Genomic DNA, 10,727 nt, shown 5'->3' on the forward strand with positions numbered 1-10,727 from the left:
GTCAGTGTCACCGAGGGAAAAGGGGAAGTTGGGGCCGAGCGCCAAGCAGTTTTTGGAAGGAAGGGCCGCCTCCGCCTGGCGGGGCGTGTGGAAAACCAGGGCGAAGGGTGGGCTGGGGGGGGGGGAAGGGCGAAGGAAAAAAAAAAGGGGGGAAACGTTCCGTTCGATGCCCGCCACCGCCTTTTGCACCAGTCCCGAAAAAAATAACTCTTTCGGAGGCGGCTCCAAAGAGAAGATTGATAGGATGCCATAGATCGCGACCGAGCACCTCTTCCAATCAAAACGATCGCCCTGCCTCTTAGGCGGGACCTCCGAAAAGCCTGAGGTTAGCCAGGCCAATCGGAAAGCCGTCTGGAGGCATGGCGGATGGTTTGGCGAGACAATCCCCGGAGGCCAATCGCGCCGGGAGGTGTGAGCGGGGCCGCCCGGTTGCCGGGGTCGTAGCCAATGAGGAAGATCCAGAGAGGCGGAGCTTAGCGGCGGGTGGCTCTGGGGTTCCGTGTGGAAAGGAGTGTTAGGGGGTTCGGGTGCAAAGTTTAGTTTCAAACCGTCTGCAAAGAGCGGCGGGGTGGTTGCCGCCGCTTCTCGGAAGGCGGTCTATATAGAAGGGAGACGGCGCGGCGGCGGAGCCACAGAGAGACGGTTCGTCGATAGTGACGATCACAAGCCTTTTGGCCCGTGGGCGAGCAGTAGCCCCGGCGCTGGTGGAAGATTACTGCGGAGACTAGCCGCGCCACTAGCGGGGTGGTTTCACCGGCGGCAGCGGCCGCGGCGCCTCGGCCGGCCGACGAGAGGCGTTGCTTACCCGGCTCATCTTCCCTCGCAGATTCGGCGCGGCGGCGGCGGCGGCGCCTTTGCTAGGCGGCTGAGTGGCTCCGCAGGCCGGCAGCATGGGCGTGGAGAGCCCGGGCGAGCGGCCGGCTCCGGCTCGGCGGCGGCACGGCCGTCGGCGGGTGCGCCTGATGTGCATGCTGGCGCTGACTTTCGGCTTCTTCGTGGTGGAGGTGGTGGTGAGCCGCCTGACGGCCTCCCTCGCCATGCTCTCGGACTCCTTCCACATGCTCTCCGACGTGATGGCTCTGGTGGTGGCCCTGGTGGCCGTGCGCTTCGCCCAGCGCACCCGCGCCACCAAGAAGAACACCTTCGGCTGGGTGCGGGCCGAGGTGATGGGCGCCCTGGTCAACGCCGTCTTCCTGACCGCGCTCTGCTTCACCATCTTCCTGGAAGCCATCGAGCGCTTCACCGAGCCCCATGAGATCGAGCAGCCCTTGGTGGTCATCGGCGTCGGAGCCGCCGGGCTGCTCATCAACGTCCTGGGGCTCTGCCTCTTCCACCAGCACGGCGCCGGCGGCCACGGCCATTCGCATGGCGGGAACGGCGGAGGGGGAAGCCACCGCCGGAGCGGTGCCCGAGGCAAGGCGGAGCCGCCTCCCGGCGACCTACATAAAGAAGAGGAGACCAACACCCTGGTGGACAATTTCAACAGCTCCAATGGAGTCAGCCTGGAGAAGCTGGGTGAGCTGAGGAAGGGCTTGGTTGGGGTGGGGTGCAGATGCGGAGGGGCTTCTACCTTGATCTGATCATGTTTAGAGGTACCTAGATCCAAGCCTGCCTCAGAAAGTGCTCTTCTTAAGCCAGGGAAAAACCTTGGGCTTGAATCCCATCTTGCCCGCACAAATAAAGACGATAAAAGGATAGTTATAACCGAGCCCTCCTGACCCAAAGGGGATTGTGACTTCCCCTTGGTCTGATCATGGGAGAGATTTTACCCTTTGGTGATCTGCCTTTCCTCTGCGATTGTGCCATGCTGACCCTAATTTACTGTCTTGGCAACCCCACTGCCATGGTTACTGTTACCTCATCATGCCCCAGCAGACACTTTGAGCATCTTTTGCTCTGGGGGGATGACAACTTTTTCTCTAATGGGTTCTATTAATCATTTCTTCACTATATTGCCTTGATCTTAATGACCTTAAGTATTGCTGTAGGCCTTTCCAGGATTCTTCATTAGGCCGTAATCGGACTGAATTCTGAAAACCTGGCATATGGGAAATGGTCATCGATTACTTGAGAACAAAAAACTCTTCTTGAACCCCACTTTCACTAAAACACAAAAGCAAATACTCTGAAAGGTTTTAGAGAACTTTCCTGTACTGTAGTGAATTTAATGTCATTAAAATGGCTAAACAATGTTCCTTGTATAGAAGAGAATTTCTTCAGAGTTCCTCTTCACTTGCACTTTCCTTCCATGTGTCTCAACAACTAGCAGCCTTTGTGTAATGTTGGTTCATTGCTTGAAGAATTTTTTCCAGCAGCAAAATTTAACATAGAACTTATACATAGACACCAGCTGTCATGGTAGATCTGGTATGCACTTCTCTCTGAGCATACACAGAATACTTGTCATTCTTTACCCAATTATGTAGTCTATAGCTTTTTTACTGACATGAAATATTGAGAAGCCATCAGTGTAGGCCACCAATAGGTTTTCTGCAGCATTTATTCTGATTTAATCCCTTTCTTAAGTCTGTTGTCATTAAAGATTGAATCATCAAATCATCTATTTTTTTGGACAAAATTATTTGGATTGCTATTTGAGAGCTAGTGCTGGTTCTTGCTCTTAATTTCTACTCCACCCTCTGCCATGGAAGTTCATTGGTTCATAGGATTGTTGCCTTCCTCTTAGGCCAACATACTTCACAGTACGTTTTTGGGGAAAAATAGGAAATGCAAGTTCTTTGTATGCCACTTTTATCTTCTGAGTGAAAGGCAAAATATAAATATAATAAAATAAATGCAGAATTGTTCCTTTAAGGGCTAGTTACATTGCAGATGTAGAACTTATTCCTTGTCATGGAAATTAATTCCTGTGGCAATGTTCTGTAGTCAATATAATTGTAATTTAGTTTAATATAGAAATGTTGATTCATAATTTAATCAAAGTTCTGAGATAATTTCTAAAGCAGCTTGGTTAGTAGGATTTATTACCACTGTTCATCTATTGGCATGAGTGTTATCATTTATGATTTTTTAAAGTTTGCATTTGGCCTTGGAATCATCGTTGGATGATTTATGCAATAAGATCCATAGTGCCGGTATGATTATGCAGCTGTATTTGTCCCACCCCCACCCCACCACTACATTTAAAAAGTAGGTCTATCTTAGGAATATTGGTATTTATGGGTAATGATTCTAAGAACAAACATGTCTCCTTAAGAAGTCCCTGTAGTGGCTGTTAAAGCTTGAAAGTTTTAGGCTCACATCTTTAGCTAGGAGCACATGTACAGCATTCCTGGTATATTAATACATATATAATTGCTGTTTTCAGCACCCATAAACTTAACTCTTGATCTCCACCATTGGGAGTTGTAAAAATCATTATAGAGGTGGAGTCAGTTTAATGAAATGAGTGTGGGAGATGATTCAAGTTCCTCCAGTTACATTGCTGGAATCATTGAGCCAATAGCATTCTTCTCATCAGTATCTACAACATAACTACTCTTAAACCCATTTTGTAATACAACACACAGACAAATGGTCTCTCTTGATATAATAGCTGTTTTGTCCTTTTTGTTTTTCAGTATGAAAACAATTGCTTATTTTTTGCCTGCAGAATGCTGCTAATCCAAATTTAGAATGTCACTGAGAGTGTGGGCAAAAAGGCAATTTTCATTCCCTCTTGTTCCATCTGCAGTTTTATATAGTTCCTTCCCCAAAATTTGGGTTTTCTGAAAAAAAAATACTGAATGCAAATTTTCCTATGCAATAATTACGATTTGTTTGGCATGTTTGTCTTACTATAGTCAGCATGTACTGTATTTGGACAGTATTTTTGATGTGGGAAAAAATAAATTTAGTCTGTTATATGATGTTATATGGGAAGCTCAGAACAGTGATATTCTGAGTGTAGATTTTTTCTCAGATGATGATGATGATGCTTCATCATTTTGTTCTTTTATTAACTTTCTTTAATGTAAATGACCTACAGTATATTCTTTCAGGACATTATTTGTACTAAATGCTACTTCATCCTCATAGTATTTTTGGCATTCTTTTGTATGCAATACTTTCACTTGGCAATTTTCTGGTTATTTTTATTGGCTTCAATTGTCACTTTTTTTAGATTAGGCACTGTGACTAAGGCTTGCCTGAGGGGGGGGGCTTGAGTAGATCAAGTCTTTCTAGCATATCCTCAGCGACTGACTATTGAGAGGCCAGGTTCATGAGTATATGCATAGTGCACATGTGAAAATGCCTCTAGTTTCTTCCTATCTATTTAATCCATAGCAGGTGGTCTTCCACAATAATTCAGCCTAACCACATGGGGGCTAGCTACAGGGAAGAACAATGACTACTTTCTTTAATTTCCTTGCAGCTTTTTAAATTGATTTACCTCTTCTTCTCTTTCCCAGCCATTGGAGCTGGCCATGGGATTCTTGCTTCTCAAAATCACTTGAAAAGCAAACATGAATAAACTCAGAAACTGCCAAACTTCCCTGAATAGAAAAGTTTGTCTCCCTTCCCTCCACCCCATCTTCTGGGGGAGAATTCACTGGAAGTAGTGCTACGTTGTACAAGGAGAAGAGAGATGGATGAAGATCATTTTTCTGGATCATTGTGAATTAGTTCAGGACCACTAGTGTGATTGGAAGCAAAACCTAATATCAAAATCCAGAATATTTTGCATTTCACTTATGTTGTATCAGTTACTGCACTTAACAGTATAAAATGATGGTCAGGATATGCTAACTGATGCTCTTCTGATGTTTTGGTTTAAGCTCCCATATACTAGCATGGTCAACAGTGAGGGCATCAGCTTTCATTTTCCTAGTCTTAACAATTCTCTCTCCTTTTGACTGATAATTTCCACTGCATCCTTGATATGTCAATGAGTATGCATTCAGGCATATATAAATCATTGTACCTCTGCAGTGGTAGTTTTTCTGTGTATGTATGAGTGTCTTCTCATTTTTTGAAAATTGTTCATTATGCTCAAGAGAACAGATTTTTGAAAATAGCAAATTTCATAGTTCTTTCTCCAAAACTTTCAGTATATGCCTACATATTCCTTTTTTTCTTTTATTCACCTCTAACTATGATGATTAGAATTTTGCCTTGATTAGTTTAATAAATCAAGGAAAGCTAATGAGTGCTTGAACAATGAGATTGGCTGTGAATCATAAAGCAGCCTTTCACAATGTGGAATTCTTCAGAACTGCTAGCTGACTCCCTTAATTATTAGAGAGTTGCCAGTGTAGCTGGGGATTATGGTAGTTGATCCAAGGTATCCTGAAAGCCTTAGATTGGGGATTGCTGCTTCGAAGCCTTTGGTCTGAAGCTAATGTCAGGACCTAGAGAAGAACCACTTGTCCAACTTAGAAAGGATTGCATCAGCAGTCCTGCATAACATTCTATTCTAGTTTACCACTTAAGATTAGAACATTTTGAAAGGAGAAGAGAATAATTTTGTTATTTGCTAAAACATTAGCATGCTGTAATAGGTTCAGGTTATGGAAAAACTTTATGCTCCCTGTTCTAGAGCCCTGAAGAGATCATTATTGTCACCATAAGGCAGACATAATAACTTAAATACTTCTGGATCCAGATTTCTGCTAAGAAAACTATTTTTAATTGATCTCCTTCACTTACTATATTAACATAATGTTGCTAATTCCGTCACAGATTTCATATTTGCATAACAATGTTGCTCTTGTCTTTGCAGGTGATGTAGTAAAAGACAGCCAAATGGAGTTGCAACCAAATGGAAATATTAGCAGTCACTCCTCTATAGACATGGAGATTGACGAAGATACCAGTGCTCAGCTCAATATGCGTGGAGTGTTCCTTCATGTTCTTGGAGATGCCTTGGGTTCAGTTATTGTAGTAGTGAATGCCATAATATTTTACTCTTACTGGACTCCATGCCCGGAGGTTGGGGATTGCATCAATCTTTGTGTTAATGACCACTGTAAAAACTCCACTCAGCTTTCTGCAATGGAACTAGAGCAAATCCCTGTAGCTGGTCCTTGTTGGGTTCTGTATTTAGATCCTGCACTTTGTCTGATTATGGTGTGCATTCTACTCTATACTACTTATCCTCTGCTTAAAGAATCTGCTCTTATTCTTTTGCAAACTGTTCCTAAGCAAATTGATATTCGCTCTTTAAATGAGAAACTCCGTAAACTGAAAGATGTAGAAGCTGTCCATGAATTGCATGTGTGGCAGCTGGCAGGAAGCAGGATAATTGGCACTGCTCACATAAAATGTAAGGATCCAGAATCCTATATGAAAGTGGCAAAAGATATTAAGGAGATTTTTCATGATGAAGGGATACATGCAACAACCATTCAGCCTGAGTTTGCCATTGTAAGCTCTGATGAAGGTGTAAGTAAATGTGAACTTCCCTGCAGAATTCAGTGTGCTCTGAAACAGTGTTGTGGGACTCTGGAAAAGGCTACAGGAAAGAAGATAGAAAAGTCCCCTTCAGTTAGTATTTCTTGCTCCGAAATAGTTATTGACTCTCCATATCACAAAGCCCGGAGGACTAAATCAGAATGCATACCTGCTATAAAATTAGAAGCAGAGCCTAATCCCAACAAACAGTTTGAATCATCTTTGTAATTTGTAAAGTTATGCTGAATGAAGTATGGCTTCAACTACAAATTAATTGCAAGAAAAAAGACCATTATTAAAAAGAGAAGTTGCAAAGAAATGTAATTATTGAAGTTCAATCCTTGTCACAACAGGGAAATCCTGTTGAAAAGAACATGCCGTCCTGATATAACTTAACGTTTGTGTTAACTTGAGGCTAAATGGCACAACATTAATGCAGAGCCAGTTTCAACTTTATGCCTGATGCATTGAATTAAAAATTAAAATGATTCTTTAATAATCCCCCTTTCCCTGAAATTAGTTTGTATTAAGCTTATTGGGATTGTTCTTTCTGCTTGTTGATTTGTGTATGTGTGTGTGTGTGTGACCTTTTTAAAAATTACAACTATCGGAAGAGGACACCAAACTTGATGGAATCTTTTCAAAAGGTTAACCACTTAGGACATGGTTACATTTCCTATTAGATGAAAATGAATACTATTTTAAAACAAATATACTATGTAGTGTTAATAATGGCATTTTAAAATATGTCCAGTTTCATTGACAAATATCCCATATTCGTATTGGCCCTGTGACTTAACAAAAATCAGCTTACTAAATATGAATTGGAAAATTACTTGCATATCATCTGAACTGTAAGACATAAGACAAAAATAGGTTACACTTTCTCTTTCCTTTCTTCCTTATTATATAAATCTTAGAATTTAAACTCTATAATAGAGTTTGCTGGGACTAGAGAGCCAGAGCTGGTCTCTGTCTTAGCAGTGTTATCTGTGGTGTATTGGAATAGAGAGATTGCATCTGATTTTTAAATTAAAAAAATGGAAAAAATGTAACAGATCAAATTCATCAGCATATATTTGCTAAAATTTTAATATATTTCTTACTTTTGTAAACATATTTATGACTTAACTGAGCCATTTATTTTTTTGGTTGGATAAAATTACTTAGCTGAAATATTCAATTCATAGTGAATTCTAGACATCAGCCTATGGAACAAGATTGCTGCCTGCAGCACTGGTTCAGATATCATGATACATTTTATTTGTGAAGAGGGAATGAATTGCAGCAAACCTGGAGCCGATGGCCACATGCATTCTCTCCAGCCCATCCATGGGAACTAATGATAAATTTTTGCTTATTAGCTTCACTTTGGTGTTCTACCCAAATCCTAAACCATTATTTTAATTTATTTTCAAAATAACATTCAAAGAATTCAAAAATTCAAGGGACGAGATTGAATTGGATGGAATTCTTACAGAGAAATACGGTTACTGCTAGCTACAGTTTGTCAGGTTTGGAAAAGCCCAAAAGTGATTTATCATAAGAGAAGCAAATACTTCTGGGTTTTCTTTTAGCCATGTAAGAGGGGACTGGAAGGCATATGAGGCAAAATCTTCATTCCATTTGTAGTAAAACCATTTTCTCCAACTATATTCCAGATGATTTGGACCATCTATAGTATGCCCAATAGTTAGGAGCAATGAGATAAATTAGTTCGAAACATTTGGAAAGCATTAGATTGCTGGACATTATTATAAATTATGGTTACTGTGATGTCTGAACAACCTTCAGTCAGTACTTTTACCTGTGACAGTTTGCATAGTCCGACACAATTCCTACCTAATTCAATCTTTGAAAGATTTTAAAGGCAATTCTACAAAGTATTTGTAAAGTAGAGGAGAGCGTCTCAATTCTGTTAGTCATTTGTACATGGATTTATAAACCTCTAGCTAAATATTGTTCCACTGGTTACATGTTTTAAGCTGTAAAGTAGGGCTGATTACAAATTCTCAGTTGACAACGTCAATACTGAAGCATTTTTAGAGCTATTAACATTTTTCCCCAATAGTTAAAGATTCTAAAACGCATAGAGAAAAGCCAACAAATAAAGAAAGGAGGTGTGGTAAGTGTTGCAGTCCGTCTTTATATTAACAAAATAAAGCTATTACATAGTTAACATTATGGTGTGTTACATTTGACTTCTAAAATGATCAAATACAAGCAAGGCATTTGTGTTTCTTTTGTTTAAATGCCACTTATTAATACTTACAATTAGTTTCCATACATCATTCCAACAAGCATGAAATAATTGTGTGATATAATTCTCATGTTGCTAGCCTGATTGAAAAAAATGTTTTGAAAATCTCATGTTTTTCTATTTTATGGACAATGTAATATTCACAGAGCCAGAACTGGAAATGTGCAAGCATGTATGTATGTATGAACACACAAAAAAGCTAAATAATATTATAAAATATTATAAATTAAACGTTTTGCAGCTAAAGCTTCACAATTTTTGAATGCTTTAGTTTGTGTTCATTAAAAATTACAAACCTCACTTTTTAACTTTTTAGCATGAACTGGCTGATTTTATTTAGGTTAGTTTGTGTACACAGTGGAATATACAGTAATAGGCTGTTTCTGATTTTCATTTCTTTGACAAGAAAATTTGTTACATCATCTCAGTAAAGCATGAAGTTTAAGCAATTTTGAGTATGTAATACAGTGATAAAATAGGAAAGCATCTTACATTTTGTCAGGTTTTGTCCTGCTTTTTATTATACAACAGCTTGTTTTTGTGGCAGAATATGTTGTATCATACCTATTTTCACAGTGAATGTTTCAGGAATATTAGCCAGGTCATTTCCTAGTTATATTTGAAATAAAATGGAACATCTTGAATATCTTTTAACTACAGGATGCTTTTTTCTTTATGTATTTGATCATATTGAATAGTGGAGCCAATTTTGCAAGCCTTTTTTTCTTCTGATTGGCACTGTCGGGTGTGTGTGTGAATGTTTCAATTAGAGTTACATCAGTGATAGTGGACACATTCTGCTTCATATGTGTTTTTGTGATAACCATTCTACAATAAATATGAGATTGCTCTGTAAATCTATTTTGCTGCAATTTCACATGATTCCCCCCCCCAAAAGTTATAGTGTATATATCCATCATGTGCTTTTAATCACAAATGCACAATTGATCAAGTGCTGTGTCATTCTATGATATGTAACGTGTAAATACTCAAATGATGGTAAGTGATTATCTTTTACTACTTAAGTGTTTGAAGGAGTTGCCTGTAAAAGAAAGATATGCCTTTCTAAAGTGGGACTATGTGTTTAAAAGTGTTACCGAAAGCTTTGCGGACTGCTTCAAAACTAATTGAAGAACTACTGCTCCAGATCTCTTTGTTAAGGTTTGCGTTTCTGTTAGCCATGAGCACTGGGCAAACTTGCTGTATGGAGCTTGTAGCTGGGGCCTGTTTTGGAAAGAACCGAGTACTGGGTCCATTGAGTTAACGGGAAACAGTGGGGATAAATGCACTTTTTGACACTTCTCCTTGAAGGGGGAAATCATTTTAACTTTACATCTCCTTTTTGATTTTTTTTAAAAGTTTTATGAAACATGTATTGCATATGTAAGGGTATTAAGTACAATATTTAAATATGCTGCTTTAATTTCCCAACAGCATCAATGTAGCATTTTTGGGACTCTGGCTTACATTTACAGAACATATAATGTAGATTGTTTCTATCTTTCACTAACTCATTGCCTCTTGGTGGATTGAATGGTACTAATACTTCATGTGCCTGAAATAAGGTATTTGATCATATTATTCTTCTGTGTTAAACCAAATGTAGCCTTACTGTTAACAGGAGCTTTCATTCATTTGTATGATATTAGGTTATATTATTAAATTGATCATGTGAAGACCACTTCCATGTTTTAGAAATATGTGAGCCTTATTTTTTTTCTCCACTTGCTGGATTTATATATTAAAATATTCTGAAGCATAGCCTCCAAATCCACATGCTCTGCTGTAGGGAGGGAGGCAACCTTTTGCACTCTAGGGGTTGTGTTTGAAACCATTGTTTGGGAGATCTGGATGGTATGTCTGTATTGATTACAGTACTTTCGATAACAATGAGCCTCTGTTAAACCAGTCATGCTATGGTGGGGTTTTTTTGCATATAAATTAAAGATTGAGAAGGAAATAAATGTTGTTAAATAAACTTGATAACTGGCACAGTACTTTGTCTCCCCCGGTTTAACAGCTCCTTCACTTGCTAAAATCCTTTGGTGAGGTTAACATTATCTAAATAAATGGA

At 39.8% G+C, this 10,727-nt stretch overlaps 1 protein-coding gene across 1 annotated transcript; it reads left to right on the forward strand.

Annotated features, from left to right (window-relative positions):
• The first annotated feature begins 890 nt into the window (after positions 1–890).
• Positions 891–6,874, forward strand: SLC30A1 (solute carrier family 30 member 1). The gene is made up of 2 exons (XM_015817209.1): positions 891–1,515; positions 5,723–6,874. Exons 1-2 carry the CDS (start codon positions 891–893, stop codon positions 6,619–6,621), a joined length of 1,524 nt encoding a protein of 507 aa, XP_015672695.1. The 3' UTR covers positions 6,622–6,874.
• Positions 6,875–10,727: the final 3,853 nt, after the last annotated feature.

This window comes from Protobothrops mucrosquamatus, unplaced genomic scaffold (assembly GCF_001527695.2).
Source record: "Protobothrops mucrosquamatus isolate PMUCROS unplaced genomic scaffold, P.Mucros_1.0 scaffold563, whole genome shotgun sequence".
NCBI lineage: Eukaryota > Metazoa > Chordata > Lepidosauria > Squamata > Viperidae > Protobothrops > Protobothrops mucrosquamatus.

Bases quoted from the DNA above. Each gene is read 5' to 3' on its own strand.
- SLC30A1 (XM_015817209.1), top strand. From the start codon at position 891: ATGGGCGTGGAGAGCCCGGGCGAGCGGCCGGCTCCGGCTCGGCGGCGG. The intron at 1,516-5,722 runs GTGAGCTGAGGA...TTGTCTTTGCAG, and splicing joins AGTCAGCCTGGAGAAGCTGG to GTGATGTAGTAAAAGACAGC.